The sequence below is a fragment of the Bos mutus genome, chromosome 29 (genome assembly GCF_027580195.1).
Source record: "Bos mutus isolate GX-2022 chromosome 29, NWIPB_WYAK_1.1, whole genome shotgun sequence".
In the NCBI taxonomy this organism is placed as follows: domain Eukaryota; kingdom Metazoa; phylum Chordata; class Mammalia; order Artiodactyla; family Bovidae; genus Bos; species Bos mutus.
In genome coordinates this window covers 17,409,861-17,426,607 of record NC_091645.1, presented here as the reverse complement: position 1 = coordinate 17,426,607, position 16,747 = coordinate 17,409,861, and the positions used below count along the sequence as shown (strand labels likewise).

At 40.5% G+C, this 16,747-nt stretch overlaps 2 protein-coding genes across 5 annotated transcripts in view; one reads left to right on the top strand and one right to left on the bottom strand.

Moving 5' to 3' along the window:
- RSF1 (remodeling and spacing factor 1) overlaps positions 1 to 10,482 on the bottom strand; it is a 153,181-nt gene extending 142,699 nt beyond the window's left edge. The window contains exon 1 of the mRNA XM_005908064.3: positions 10,048 to 10,482. Coding sequence (XP_005908126.2) covers positions 10,048 to 10,234 — 187 coding nt within the window. The 5' untranslated portion in view covers positions 10,235 to 10,482. The remainder of the gene's footprint in view (positions 1 to 10,047) is intronic.
- Positions 10,483 to 10,623: 141 nt separating this feature from the next.
- The window catches only part of AAMDC (adipogenesis associated Mth938 domain containing), a 33,639-nt gene continuing 27,515 nt past the window's right edge, over positions 10,624 to 16,747 (top strand). The window contains exons 1-2 of one of the 4 annotated variants that reach the window (XM_070365279.1): positions 10,648 to 10,758; positions 14,602 to 14,749. The gene's annotated coding sequence lies outside the window, so the exon portion shown is untranslated. Of the gene's footprint in view, positions 10,759 to 14,601; positions 14,750 to 16,747 lie in introns of all 4 variants that reach the window. The other 3 variants (XM_005908065.2, XM_070365280.1, XM_070365278.1) reach the window with 3 other exon arrangements.

Here is a 16,747-nt window from a genome sequence, read left to right as displayed (position 1 = left end):
CATGGCTATCCTTGGGTGAAAGAATTTAATTCAATGTAATGTCTTCATCAACCTGTTAACAGAAAAGCTTTTAATATTTACTTGGCTGTGCCCGGTCTTAGTTGCGGCACACAGGATTTTTAGTTGCAGCATACAAACTCTTACTTGTGATGTGTGGGAATCTAGTTTCCTGACCAGGACCCACTCCACTGGGAGAGTGGAGTCTTAGCCACTGGACTATCAGGGAATTCCCCAGAAAAGCTTTTAAATTCACCTAACCTAAGACAGAAGAGCAGTAAAACAGGTGTGTGTAAAATTAGATAAATATTGAGGAAACTACTGCTTCAATTTTTCATTCACAAGACACTCTACACACTTAATTAGTATTATTCTGGTTTTAAAAGTGTTCTCAAACACAAAGAAAATCATCTGAGAGTTACGTTCATTCACATTTTTTTTTTTTCCAGTAAAGGGCCAGACAGTAAATACTTTAGGTTTTGTAGACTATACTTTTTTGTCACTATCAGTCACCTCGGACACTTTAGTGTGACAGTTACTATTAACAGTATGTAAACAAATTAGCATGGCCATTAACCAATAATACTTTATTTCCAAAAACAGCCAATTGGCTTGGAAGAGGTCAGTTTTCATTCCAATCCCAAAGAAAGGCAATGTTAAAGAACGCTCAAACTACAGCGCAATTGTACTCATCTCACACGCTAGTAAAGTAATGCTCAAAATTCTCCAAGCCAGGCTTTAACAGTACGTGAACCGTGAACTTCAAGATGTTCAAGCTGGATATAGAAAAGGCAAAGGAAGTACAGATCAACTGCCAACACCCGCTGGATCATGGAAAAAGCAAGAGAGTTCCAGAAAAACATCTATTTCTGCTTTATTGACTATGTCAAAGCCTTTGACTGTGTGGATCAAAACAAACTGTGGAAAATGCTTCAAGAGATGGGAATACCAGACCATCAGACTTACTTCCTGAGATATCTATATGCTGGTTAAGAAGCAACAGTTAGAACTGGACATGGAACAACAGACTGGTTCCAAATAGAGAAAGGAGTACATCAAGGCTGTATATTGTCACCCTGCTTGTTTAACTTACATGCAGAGTACATCATGAGAAACGCTGGGCTGGAAGAAGCACAAGCTGGAATCAAGATTGCCGGGAGAAATATCAATAACCTCAGATATGCAGATGACACCACCCTTATGGCAGAAAGCGAAGAACTAAAGAGCTTGATGAAAGTGAAAGAGCTAGCTTAAAACTCAACATTCAGAAAACTAATATCATGGCATCAGGTCCCATCATTTCATGGCAAATAGATGGGGAAACAATGGAAACAGTGACAGACTTGATTTTGGGGGCTCCAAAATCACTGCAGGTGGTGATTGCAGCCATGAAATTAAAAGACGCTTACTCCTTGGAAGAAAAGTTATGACCAACCTAGACAGCATATTAAAAAGCAGAGACATTATTTTGCCAACAAAGGTCCATCTAGTCAAAGCTTTGGTTTTTCCAGTAGTCATGTATGGATGTGAGAGTTGGACAATAAAGAAAGTTGAGCACCGAAGAATTGATGCTTTTGAACTGCGGTGTTGGAGAAGACTCGTGAGAGTCCCTTGGACATCAAGGACATCCAACCAGTCCATCCTAAAGGAAATTAGTCCTGAATATTCATTGGAAGGACTGATGCTGAAGCTGAAACTCCAATACTTTGGCCACCTGATGTGAAGAACTGACTCATTGGAAAAGACCCTGATACTGGGAAAGATTGAAGGTGGGAAGTGGAGGGGACAAGAGAGGATGAGATGGTTGGATGGCATCACCGACTCTATGAACATGAGTTTGAGTAAGCTCCAGGAGTTGGTGATGGACAGGGAGGCCTGGCGTGCTGCAGTCTATGGGGTCGCAAAGCGTTGGACATGACCGAGCAACTGAACTGAACTGACCCACTCCTGCATTAGACTATCACAGACTAGGCTTGAATTTCCAACTCTATGCATTCATTTTAAATACTACATCTAATTAAGTGGGACACAAAATCTGGTTAACTCAAGTGCTATCATTAACCAACATGGCATTCACTTTCCAACTATCAATGGAAAGAGTATCATTCTCATACAGCGAAGTTAAAGTTACTCAGTAGTGTCCAACTCGTTGTGACCCCTTGGACAATACAGTCCATGGAATTCTCCAGGCCAGAATACTGGAGTGGGTAGCCTTTCCCTTCTCCAAAAGATCTTCCCAACCCAGGGATCAAACCCAGGTCTCCTGCACTGCAGGCAGATTCTTTACCAACTGAGCTATCAGGGAAGCCCCCTTTCATATGGTGGGTAAATGCTTATTTAAAAGTTTACTTTATAGAGAAGGCCACCACAACCCACTCCAGTGTTCTTGCCTGGAGAATCCCAGGGACGGGGGAGCCTGGTGGGCTGCCATCTATGGGGTCGAACAAAGTCTGACACGACTGAAGCAACTTAGCAGCAGCAGCAGCAGCAACTGCATCACCTCAGAAAGACTTTGAAACAAGTAGTGGTTGAGATATGATTGATCCTGCCAACAATCTCACTTCTGGGTATACATCTAAAGAAAATAAAAACAGAATCTCAGAGAGAGGTCAGCAAAAAAAAAAAAAAAAAAAAGTTTACTTTAAACAAGATTTAGTTCTAAAATTAAGTTTTAGAACACAACATGGTCTTATAATAAACTCAGAAAAAACTATTCATTTCATAAACACTACCCCTGCCCTCAAGAAACTTAAGAGGCTAGACTATGTGCAGAAAGTGTTGTGAATACAGGGCACATGCTGAAGTAAAAAGATGGAAATAGTTAACTTGAGAGACAGAGGAAGCAGAATAAATTTCACATGTGTATTTGGTCCTTAAAGATCAGATTAATGATGGGCAGGAGTACAGTGAGCAGGAAAGGAAAGGGAGAAGAATATTCAACTCAGATAGGAGGATGAAGAAAAGGCATTAAAGATGTGAAACAACCTTTCATACCTTCAGACTTGGCAGACTTGGGTGAATGATGGTAATATTCATGGTGAGAGATAATTCAAAATTAAAAGTAAATAAAGCAGCAACTCAATTTTTTCTTTGATAAACCCTCTTATAAAACTAATTTTCTTTATTCTTTTTTTTTTTTTTTTTTTGAGATATAATTGACATGTTGTTGTTTAGTTGCTAAGTTGTGTCTGGCTCTTTTGTGACCCATGGACTATATATAGTGTGCCAGACCCCTCTGTCCATGGGATTTCTCAGGCAAGAATACTGAAGTGGGTAGCCATTTCCTTCTTCAGGGGATCTTCCTGACCCAGGGATTGGACCCAGGGATTGAACCTACAGCTCCTGCATTGCAGGTGGATTCTTTACCTCTGAAACCATTCAGAGAAGCCCATGATCGACATACAACATGTTAGTTTCAGGTGTACAACGTGATACAATATTTATATATATTGCGAAATGAGCAAAAGTTAACATAGTATAAATCACTACATTGTTATAACATTTATAATCACTACATTGTTATAAATTTTTTTCCTGCAGTGAGAACTTTTGAGATGTACTCTCAGCAAGTTGCAAACATATAAAACAGTATTATTAACTACAGTTACCATCCTAGACATTATATCTCCATGGTTTACTTTATAACTGGAATTTTATACCTTTTGACTACTTTCATCCATTTCACTTCTGGCATAAGACTACCTTTAAATAATTTTTTTTGTGATTACTGAAGACATACATAATTAGTACTGAAAGTGAAATGTGGAAAAATGTAAGACACAGAGAAAAATAAAAACCTATTAATCACACCATCCAGAAAATTATTAAGATAAAATTGTACAAATATAGAAAAAAAAAAGCACAGAGATAGGATAAATACAGAGTTGGGCAAATTAAGCAAGCTTAACAAAGTTCACTAAAAGTATGAATCATTTCAGCATATACAGTATACTTGCCCATATAATAACTTAAAACAAAATCACTGCTTCATTGTCTATCTTTGCTGCTAAACTGTGAGCTCCATAAGGCCAAGGATCTTATCTATTTTGCTCATTAATGTATCACGCATGTACAGTGCATCTGGCACACAGTACATAATCAACTGACAATTGTTGAAAGAATCTATAATCCTTTTTTTTTTAAATGAGGCTCCAGCTTATTCTCTCAAGCAATAGATATTTCAAAAATTCTAAAATTAAAAGTAGAAAACACATTGATACCCTTTGTAATGGGATCTGCCACAAAAGTAAAAACAGAAAACAAAATAAAACGAAAAATACTCAGACACAGCATATTAAGACTATTAAAAAAAAATATATATGACTATAATTAGGGAATTCCCTAGTCCAGTGGTTAGGACTCTGTGCTCTCATCAGCAAGTACTTGGGTTCAAACCCTGATCTGAAAACTAAAATCCCACAAGCCGAGTGGCCAAAAATAAAGAGGGTATTTTTTAAATAAATAATCACCATAATGATTACTGTAATTAAAATATAGCAAATATTCACTATACATATAAGCAAAAGACGTAGCTAATAAATGCTTCTCTTCTTTACTGAGAATTTAACAACAGATAAATTTCAAGGCAAACTTCTTAGTAATTAAAACAACAAGAAAGTCAGTTTTCATTCAGTTCAGTTCAGTTCAGTCACTCAGTCGTATCCGACTCTTTACAACCCCATGAATCGCAGCACGTCAGGCCTCCCTGTCCATCACCATCTCCTGGACTTCACTCAAACTCACGTCCATCGAGTCAGTGATGCCATCCAGCCATCTCATCCTCTGTCGTCCCCTTCTCCTCCTGCTCCCAATCCCTCCCAGCATCAGAGTCTTTTCCAATGAGTCAACTCTTCCCATGAGGTGGCCAAAGTACTGGAGTTTCAGCTTTAGCATCATTCCTTCCAAAGAACACCCAGGGCTGATCTCCTTTAGAATGGACTGGTTGGATCTCCTTGCAGTCCAAGGGACTCTCAAGAGTCTTCTCCAACACCACAGTTCAAAAGCAACAATTCTTCGGCACTCAGCTTTCTTCACAGTTCAACTTTCGCATCCATATATGACCACTGGAAAAACCATAGCCTTGACTAGATGGACCTTTGTTGGCAAAGTAATGTCTCTGCTTTTGAATATGCTATCTAGGTTGGTCATAACTTTCCTTCCAAGGAGTAAGCGTCTTTTAATTTCATGGCTGCAGTCACCATTTGCAGTGATTTTGGAGCCCCAAAAATAAAGTCTGACACTGTTTCCACTGTTTTCCCATCTATTTGCCATGAAGTGATGGGACCAGATGCCATGATCTTCGTTTTCTGAATGTTGAGCTTTAAGCCAACTTTTCACTCTCCTCTTTCACTCTCATCAAGAGGCTTTTTAGTTCCTCTTCACTTTCTACCATAAGGGTGGTGTCATCTGCATATCTGAGGTTACTGATATTTCTCCCAGCAATCTTGATTACAGCTTGTGCTTCTTCCAGATTCCTTCTTTCCCTAGTACATCCAGTTCTGGGACAAGGTCAACAACCTTCCTCCAATCCTCTATAATTTTTGATTACCTCAACTCTATGATATAGATGAGGAAATGATGAGGAAGAAATACTTTTCTCTCTTTCCTTCTAATAAATGTGTAAAGAACATCTCTTCTTTCAAAGGTAGAAGAACTGAAACTGGACATTTCAACCAGATAAGGCTCTGGTTCCAGCAATGCTACCACCAACAATCTACCACTGTGGATCCATGCAACTCCTGGCACATGTACCTGGTAAGATCTTTTGCTCAAAGTAACAGATGGTGACTCCAGTTACAGTAAAGTTATCTTTCTAATTTATGAATGAACCTAAAAACTACTGTCACACAATTCAGTTATCACTAACAGAAGAGAATATATTAAGTTACAGTCACAACTCTAGTTAAAACAAAAAAGTATATCCTTTTATAAATACTTGACATTTTGACCACAAGAGTTCAAAGTTCAAATCATTAAAAAACTCAAAACACAAATCAAACCTAAAATAGCTCTAAAAATTAAAATTTAAAAACCCCAACAAACCAAAAACCTAATGATCAACTTATTTAGTACTATACAATAACTCAGTCAACCATATCCATACACAGCTTAGTAGACTGTTATTAGATAAATATAATTTCTCAATCAGTACCCATACTAAGACTACCTTTAAAGGATGGAAAAGTATATTTTCCTCTTGAAGAAGAAAGTCCTCTGGAGAAGAGGGAATATACCGGGGAGCCTTGGATGTTGGTAATTCCACAAAGTCAATGTCAACTTTTAGTTATATTCATACGTCCTGATCAACCACCAGTCATCAAGAGGACGCTGGTGAAGTCCATACAGAGCACAGAATTGGGAAGGCTACATTAGACGCAGAACTGGGAGGGCTACAGTGTCAGTTGGCACACCCTTTTCCTATTCTAATTAATATCACTATGAAATCTAAATAAGATTCTAGCAAAAACTATATAAGCTTGGGCACTGAACAGCTGAATCAACCTCTTGAACCTTAGTTTCTACACTTGCCAAATGGGAATAACAGTACCAACCTCAGAGTGTAGCTGTAAGGAATAAGGAGATGTTTGCACACGGTAAATGCTCAGTAAGTAGTAGCTATTATTATATCCTTAAGACTAAAAAAGTAGTGTATAAAACCAACTTTGGGACTTCCCTGGTGGTCCAGCGGCTGAAATTCTGCACTCCCAATGTAAGGGGCCTGGGTTCGATCCCTGGTCAGGGAATTAGATCCCAAATGCCACTAAAAATCCCTCATGCCACAATGAAGAGTGAAGATTCTGTATGCCACGACTAAGACCCAGTGTGCCAAATAAATAAAGATTTTTTTAAATAAAGTAAAAAGTAATAATTGACACTGTAGGGGATAAAGGAAGCATTCGAAGCTGAAGCCATAATGTCAAAATAAGACTTATAAACAAAAACTTAAGGGAAAGATCATAAAGTGCCTAAACAAGAACAACATACAGAAATGGTCTTTTCCAAAGATGTTATGGTGTCAATATACCTACCACAATAAATGACTAGGTGAAAAATATTTAACTGGCAACTCAGAAGAGTACACTTTACAAACTTTTTAAGGTATAATTACACCAGGAAAAACCAAGTTTTATACAATAGGGTTCTTTCAACAGCACTAAGAACTGCCTTTTAAGAATATTAAAATGTATACAGAGCAAAACTCCTTTGATTATAACAAAGACTATCCCCCAAGAGCACAAAGGCTCAACATTATACTGTGCTTAAAGTCCTTTCTCACGACATGCTAAAAATTAATATTTTCAGTCCAAATGCACTTTTGTGTCTGTTACCTCATAAATACCTTTAATAAAATTTGTAACACAACAGTATTTCAGGGATTCCCTGGGGTTCAGTGGTTAGAACTTGGCACTTTGACTACAGTGCCCAGGTTCAATCCCTGGTAGGGGAAATAGAATACACACAGAGTGTAGTAGGCAAAAAAAAAAAAAAATTATATATATATATATATGTACTTGGTTTATGATAGGACTTTTGAAACATTTCATTTGATCCTCAGATATTACCTCCATTTCCTCAAGAAACCAGGTCCACAGAAATTAAGTAATTTCCCCCACAAACTACATATTAATATTACACTATTCAAGAGGCTGATTCAGCTGTCCTGAGACAATCAGCAAAACATTTAGTTCAACTATATCCAATGTCTTTTAACTCTAGTACACCACAACTCCAAGACTCAGTTCAAACATTCTTAGTTGGAGCAGTATTATCAATTATTACAAGTAGGTTAACCATCACCAAAGGCCTGGAAGTCTCCTCCCTGCACAGCATTTCACCTGCAGAGACTTCATTTGCCAAGTATGTTGAACTGGGTAACACTGATTATTATTCTTAGATCAACTGATGACAAAATCTATTATCATAGTTGAAACTTTACCAACAATAATGCGTGGCTGAACCCACTGGTATATTCTTTTGGCGCGCATTATTTCTCATTTTTTACTTAGTCACCCACTGTTCAATACTAGCTAGAAAGTAACATGAAGTATTAGACTGACCCTGATATTTTTTTTCTTGTTTCTAACAAAAGCCAAATGCAGAGGCCAAAACACTTATTAGGAATGGAGAGTCAAGCAATCTTATATACCACCCAAAATACAGTGCCATGACATAAAGTTTATGCTTGCATTTCAACTTGGTTGAAATATCATATATTCCAAAAACAAGTTACCAGCAATACCTTTCCTCAAATTCCCACATTTTTCTTATAGATACATTACCATCATTTCCCAAGATATCCTAAAAGTAACTAACAAGGCATATGTCCTTCAAAATGACTATTTCCATAAAAAATATAAATACAATTTGATAACCATCAAATTCTAACTACATTGGGGAGTTTAACTTTTCAAGAAATTCTGCAGGAAGTCTTTATATAATGTAACCTTTTATTTGCCGGAGCTTTTTAACGGTAGAGTAGATTTGGGCAGGTAAGGAGAGATATATGCCTGTACCATAATTGCTGTATTCATGTGAGTCTGGTAGCCATAACATAATTTACTCTCTAGGTTATATTTTGGACAACTTCACACTTGGGCTCTTTCTAGCAATGTACATATATTCTACTAACAGAAACTTCATTCCCATGGAGAATTGAAAACACCCTGATTTCTTGAAAAGGAAATAGCTATCTGTTTCGCACAATACCTAGTCCACACTGTGGCCACCTAGTACGGACAAAAAGGGGAAAAAAGGACCTATTTGGACAACGTTTCTTCTTCAGCCAAGGGCTGTTCCCAGATAAAGGCAATGCTCAGAGTACCATAACAACAAAAAACCTTTCTCTGAAAAAGAGAGGAAAGATCGGGAATAAACAGGGAGTGAGTGTACGCGCTCAGTGAGGGCTGGAGGCAGCAGGCGCGGCGCGGAGATGCTCCAGCGAAAAGAACCACCAGCAGCAAGCAGCAGCAGGAAGTTTCAATGGGGCCGGGCAGAGCATGCGCCCTGCACCCGCGCGGTGGCCTTATGTGGAAGGAGCACCACTTGCGAACACCAATAATAGACCGGCGGCACCAGAGAGAGAAACATGAGCAACAAGCACCTTCTTCAACTGTTTCCCCCTCCGTCTGAGCCCCTCCTCCATCCTACATACTAAACACCCCACCCTACCCTTCAAATGGGAGGGCGACTTCTTCCCCTAAGCCTTACTGCCAGGATGAAGGGGGAAGGGACTGGAAAAGTGGAGAGATGCTTTTCTATTATTTGGGGGAGGGGGGGAGCAGGGAGGAGGAGAAAAACTATGGGGGAGGAGAAATTAACCCTCTGCCCACCAAAGCGGAGAAGCAAAACCGACTTCACCACCACCCACCCCCCAAAGTGAGAATGGAAGAGGACCCCCTTCCTATGAAGGAGCAGCAAACCTCCCGACTCCCGAAGAAGGAGTTTTGGGGGTTAAACCGACCCTGGAGGGGAAGGGAAAGGAGACCGGAGCCGACTCTCTCTCGGGGGAGTTCCCACTAGAGGGAGGGAGAGATGAAGTGTCCTCTGGCCCCCGCCCACCCAGGTGGAGGGAGAGAAAGGGGCGCCCGGAGAAGATGAGCCCAGCCTCCCCCGAGATAGTAGGGAGGATGGTGGGAGGAGGGGAGGGAGCGAGGGAGGGGTAGAGGAGAAAAGCGCAAAGCTGGCCGGAACCTGCGCTCCCCTTCCTCCGCCACCGAGAAGGAGAAGGGGTAAGGGACCTGGCCCCCACCGCGGGGTAGCAGCCCCCGGTGCGGCCGATCAGCACAATGACCCCCCCTCATCCCCCGCGCCCAGACCTAGACCACGACGCCCCCACCTCTGCCGGGCGCCGGGCGGAGTTGGCCCTACGGGGCCTCCGCCCCGCCTCCCCACTGCCCGAGACCCCCGGGGGCTGGGCGGAGGAGACGGGCCGCGCGGAACTGCGCCTCAGCGGGAGGACAGAGCCGCGGAGGCCCGGGGTGTCTGTGGGGAGCAGAGAGAAGGAGCAAGCCAGGGCCGCTTCCCGCCGGGCGTTCGGGCCCCCTCGCTTACCTTCTCCGTTGCCGACGTCCGGCGGCGGAGCTTGCAGCACCCGCTCGAGCTCCGGGAACGGCAACTCAGGCAGGTCGAGCAGCGGCCCGTAGCGCTCCAAGAAAGAGCAGACTACGGCGAAGTTGGGACACGAACCCGGGCAGCCCGGAGGAGCCATCGCCGCCGCCGCTGCCGCCGCCGCCGCCATTTTGAACTGGAGGATGGAGGAGGAGGAGGCGATGGGGGTGGTGAGGGGAGTTGGGGTGCCGAGGAACAGCAGGGCAACCTTACAGACGACAGGAGGCGCTAGCAAGTGGGCGCCCCTGCGGATCCGGGCGTCTCAGGCACGGCGCCGCGATCCCACAATACAACGGCGTCTCAGAGCAGTCGAGAACCCAGTCAGACGGAGGAAAGAGAGGCGCTCCGTGCCTTTCACTTTCCGCCCTCTTCCCGCTCCTCCCACTTCGGGCTTGCCACTGCCTCGTGTGACAGGGGGAATGAAAACAAGGGCTGCGGAGCAGGGAGGCGGGGCTGGAAGCTCGGGAGGCGGGACTTTTGGGGGCAAAGACCAATAGACTTGAAGGGGGCGGGGCTTCGCTTGAAGACTGGCCGAAACATTCTTTTCCGGGCGGGGCGAGTCAGGGGGGAGAGCGTCTAGCGGAGATCGCCTGAGCAAAGGTGAGAGGTAAAGCACGGAGCGGTTTGAGATCGCCGCTCCTCGGAAGGTGTCGGGTAAGTTTGGGGGGGGTCACTCCTGGAACTGAAACTGGCCACCAGATAGATGGTCAGGGAAGTTGAGGAGAGTGAATAAGAAGGAGAAAAAGAGCAGAATAGAAAAAAAAAAAAAGCTATTCTGAGGAAAAATTGGAGAGGGGAAAAGTAGAGAGGTGCCCTGAGTTGGGGATTGGGATGGATCCTTTGTAATGAAGGAGTCTCTGTGAAGTTTGCTGAGGTACAAGTACTGCACCTGCTTGAAAGCAGTGTCTGAGAACTGGGGGACGAGGGCCTGATGGAACGAAACTCTGCCGAGATCTCCAGTCTGAGGAGTTGGGGCCGTGTTAGGAAATCCGGGGTTTGAAGGGACCAGGCTCTTCTCAGGGAGCAAAGTTTGAGAGGATTGGGCCCTCCTGAGTTTGCCAGGGTGGGAGGGCGAGGGGCCCTGTTAAGGACTGAGATCTTAGGGACCAATCTCTGTAGCGGAACCAAGATCGAGGGTGGACTAGGACTGCCCTGAGCGCACACCTGGTAGGAAATTTGTTGCAAGGGCAAAAGTTTGTTAGAAGACAGAGTTCTGCTTCGTTGGGAGAAGTAGTGAGCACTCTCCCACAAAGAATCTCAGAAAAACCATCAGTAATGCAAAGCAGAATATGTAGCTTGGGATATAATGTGCATTATTATGGTTAAGAGTCTGGACTTGGAGTTCAGCAAGACTTGAGTCCTAAGAAAACCGCTTCACGACATTGGGAAGACTTTTTCATTTCTTTGAAAGTCTGAAGGTGGGGGGGGCGGTGATGATAGTACCTACATCATAAGATTTTACTGTATAATTCACAATAAATTGATTAGCACAATGCCCTGGCACATTGTGAGTAAAAGTTGCTCAGTCGTGTCCGACTCTTTGCGACCCCATGGACTATACAGTCGAGGGAATTCTCAAGGCCAGAATACTGGAGTGGGTAGCCATGTCCTTCTCCAGGGGATCTTCCAACCCAGGGATCCAACCGGGGTCTCTTGCATTGCAGACAGGTTCTTTACCAACTGAGCTACCAGGGAAGCCCCTGGCACATTGTAAATACTTTAAAAATTAGTTGCTACTATTGAAGAAAATCCCTAAAATTTAGATTGTATTCAATTGTTTGTAATTGATAGTTTACTACTTTGAGCCAAAAATTTCAGTGTGCATTTAAAATTTATATAGTATCTACTTAATAAAATAATTTCAAAATATAATATAAATCACAGGACAATTTATAATTAAAAGAAAATAAATATATGGCATAACTCAATGGACATGAGTTTGAGCACATTCCAGGAGATAGTGAAGGACGGGGAGGCCTGGCCTGATGTAGTCATGGGGGTCACAAAGAGTCAGACATGACTGAGCAACTGAACAACAAAAGAAATATATAGGCAAATAATTATATTGGGAACAGAGAAAATGATTACCATCTTAAAAATTAAATTTTGTTCCACATTTCTAGGTAAAAAAGGGAAAAACCATAATGTTCTATGTCAGACTATTAACCAAGGAAAGAATTCTCATTTATCAAGAGAAAAATATTCTATATTGTAAGAGGAATTTATTAACTAGAATACTGATTCTTAATCCTGAATAATATATAAACCCTTTTTAAAGGAAAAAAATGTTCTTTTAAAATTTACAAATACTCTTGAGAATTCCAGTTTAAGAAGTACTGATTAAATAAAGTCTACACAACAATGTGATTGTACTTCATGCCATTGAACTATGTGCTTAAAAATGGCTAAAATGGTTAAGTTTTATGGTATATATATTTTGCCACAATAAAAAAGTTTTTAAAAAAAGAAAAGTCTCATTTTAAGAATATTTCTTGGTGATGAATTATACTAGCAAAAGAGAAGTTTTAATTTAATATGTGGTAAAATGTTATAAGCAACACCAAAATGAAACAACTAAACTAAAACAAATATTGTACAACACAGAGAATACAGCCAGTAATTTATAGTGAATTTAAATGTAGTATAACTGTTAAAAATTGTGAATCACTGTGCTGTGTACCTGAAACATTTAAAACTATACATCAACTATACCTCAATTAAAAAAAAACAAAAACTAAAATATATTGGTAGAACTCTCAAACTCCCAAGAGATACTCTAGACTTGGGCTCCTGAACTCATCAGTTTTGCAAAGATACAAAAATCTTCATAAGATCATAACTTAATTGACTTTAAATGAAAGGCAGGTACACAATAGTAAATAAAATTGTATCTTTATGAATGAATTTTGATGGGGAAAAAACCTTCAAACCAAAAGAAAGACTTAATTATTTAATAACACTACCCCTGCCTCTTTCTATTTCTTCACTTTCAGCTTTTTCAGCACCTCACCTGCTCTCTCTAGGGATTGTAAAAATAACTTTCAAAAAAAAAAAACAGCTTTATATAATTTTTTCTTTTCTCAATGCTAACACTGTTACGCAAGGTGGGGGACGGTGCCTGATAAATAAGGTTAGAGTTTCTGCCTTTTCTAATCAAGACTGGCATTAGAACAAAGTACTTGGGCATCAAAAGTTATGTCCACCCAAAAGATAAGAGATGTTTCATTACAAAGCAAGGTTTAGGTCAGATGTTCACTAAGTCTATTCTTAGAAAAAAACAAATAATAAATACCCATAATACTACATCTCTTCTTTCCTTGGGCCAAAATAATTTGTGGGTTACGGGAAAAAAAAAAAAACCTTAGTTTTTCATTCAGAATTAATGACTAGTTTATTCAAAATACCAAAAAGAAACAACAAATGCTCTTTAGAAAAATGGGTAAGTAAATTGTGATATAGTCTTTCAACAGACTACTGCGTCTGAGCAGTGATACACACTGATACCTATTATAACATTCATGAATCCCAGAAACATTTTGAGTGAAAGAAGAAAGACACAAAAGAGTAGGTACTTACAATTTCATCAACATGAAGGTCTAATATGTGGGAATAACAATTAAAAGCTACTTTTGATCTTAGAAGGGGATTGATTAGAAGGGTGCAGAGGGGAAATTTCAAGGTACATTCGGTATCACGTTTGGCAAGTTTATACATTTGTGAAAATCTTTGAACTCAATAATATCTGCACTTAATTGAATATAATTATGCTTTAATTTTAAAATTTAATAACTTAGCCTTCAATTTTCTCAAATTGCATTGATAAGAATCTGCCTTGTAACAGAATAATTTACACATATTTCTGTCTCCCCAACATACTATCTTTGCATTTGTTGCACAATTTTTTTTAACAGATATTATAAGCCTGGCAAATGTTATTGAGGTGAATTGGATTTGATCATGGAGCCAGTTTGGGAATTCCCATGAACAAATTTACTTAGTGGAAGTCACTTAGTCATGTCCGACTCTTTGCAACCTTATAGACTATACATACAGTCCATGGAATTCTCCAGGCCAGAATACTGGAGTGGGTAGCCTTTCCCTTCTCCAGGGGATCTTTACTTAGGTTTGTTAAAACTCACTTTTAAAACAATACTTTTAGAAGTATGTGTTATATGTAATGAAAAAGCCAGTGTCAACAGATGTAAGAATCTTATGTTCTTCAAAATAGTTTCTTAGGAAAATATATGAAAATAAGAAGTAATATAAACAAGATTTAACCCAGCCATTTTCTGATTCTTTCTCTTAATGATAACTGACTTCTCTGTTGCATAGAATTCTATTCGTTGAAGAATCACTTTTGGAAATGTCTTACCATCTTTTTTCTTAACAGTTAGCATCTATCCTTATTTCTTAAAAGCATGGCTGAAATTGATGAATTATTTCTCAGATGAAATAATTATTTTTACCGAAAGAGAAATTATGTTGGCTTTTTTGTAGAAATATGTACTGCTAACTGCTAAGTCGCTTCAGTCGTGTCCAACTCTGTGCGACCCCATAGACAGCAGCCCATCAGGCTCCCCCGTACCTGGGATTCTCCAGGCAAGGACACTGGAGTGGGTTGCCATTTCCTTCTCCATAGAAATATGTAAGTTGGTTCTAATATTAATATGGAAGTGCAAAGAACCCAGAACATCCTAAACAGTGTTTTAAATGATCAATAGAGTTGAAAGTTTCACCCTTCCTGGTTTCAAAAAAAAGAGAAAATTTTATAATTAATTGCACATCTTCTCTCTCTAGTGTAATATTAACTGTTCATCAAGAATCATGTTTTATAAACTTATGTCTTCCTCCCATAGAACCAAAAACAGTGTGTTTATGTCCTTTGTTATATAATACATTAAAAAATGGATAAGTAGTTACTAATATTAGGTAGAAATATCACTTGTTATTGTCTTTATTTGGAGATTAAATACAATTTAAGGACAGGTATATAGGTACCAAATTACCAAGGGGTAGACATGGTTAGCACTTCCCTGGTGGCTCAGACATTAAAGCATCTGCCTACAATCTGGGAGACCTGGGTTCAATCCCCGGGTCGGGAAGATCTCCTGGAGAAGGAAATGGCAACCCACTCCAGCATTCTTGCCTGGAAAATCCCATGGATGAAGGAGCCTGATAGGCTACAGTCCATGGGGTTGCAAAGAGTCGGATACGACAGTGACTTCACACTCACACTCAGACATGGTTAATTTTATGTGTCAGCCTGGCTGGGCTACAGTAGTCAGTTAATCCGATCAAACACTAATCTAGGTGCTGCTATGAGTGAAAAGCAAAGAAGAAAAGGAAAGATATAAGCATCTGAATGCAGAGTTCCAAAGAATAGCAAGAAGAGATAAGAAAGCCTTCCTCAGTGATCAATGATCAATGCAAAGAAATAGAGGAAAACAACAGAATGGGAAAGACTAGAGATCTCTTCAGGAAAATTAGAGATACCAAGGGAACATTTCATGCAAAAATGGGCTCGATAAAGGATAGAAATGGTATGGACCTAACAGAGGCAGAAGATATTAAGAACAGGTGGCAAGAATACACAGAAGAACTGTACAAAAAAGATCTTAACGACCCAGATAATCACGATGGTGTGATCACTCACCTAGAGCCAGACATCCTGGAATGTGAAGTCAAGTGGGCCTTAGAAAGCATCACTACGAACAAAGCTAGTGGAGGTGATGGAATTCCAGTGGAGCTATTTCAAATCCTAAAAGATGATGCTGTGAAAGTGCTGCATTCAATATGCCAGCAAATTGGGAAAACTCAGCAGTGGCCACAGGACTGGAAAAGGTCAGTTTTCATTCCAATCCCAAAGAAAGGTAATGCCAAAGAATGCTCAAACTACCGCACAATTGCACTCATCACACACACTAGTAAAGTAATGCTCAAAATTCTCCAAGCCAGGCTTCAGCAATACGTGAACCGTGAACTTCGAGATGTTCAAGCTGGTTTTAGAAAAGGCAGAGGAACCAGAGACCAAATTGCCAACATCTGCTGGATCATGGAAAAAGCAAGAGAGTTCCAGAAAAACATCTATTTCTGCTTTATTGACTATGCCAAAGCCTTTGACTGTGTGGATCACAATTAACTGTGGACAGTTCTGAAAGAAATGGGAATACCAGACCACCTGACCTGCCTCTTGAGAAACCTATATGCAGGTCAGGAAGCAACAGTTAGAACTGGACATGGAACAACAGACTGGTTCCAAATAGGAAAAGGACTACGTCAAGGCTGTATATTGTATGCAGAGTACATCATGAGAAATGCTGGGCTAGAAGAAGAACAAGCTGGAATCAAGATTGCCGGGAGAAATATCAATAACCTCAGATATGCAGATGACACCACCCTTATAGCAGAAAGTGAAGAGGAACTAAAAAGCCTCTTGATGAAAGTGAGAGAGTGAAAAAGTTGGCTTAAAGCTCATCATTCAGAAAACTAAGATCATGGCATCTGGTCCCATCACTTGATGGGAAATAGATGGGGAAACAGTGGAAACAGTGTCAGACTTTATTTTGGGGGCTCCCAGATCACTGCAGATGGTGATTGCAGCCATGGAATTAAAAAACGCTTACTCCTTGGAAGGAAAGTTATG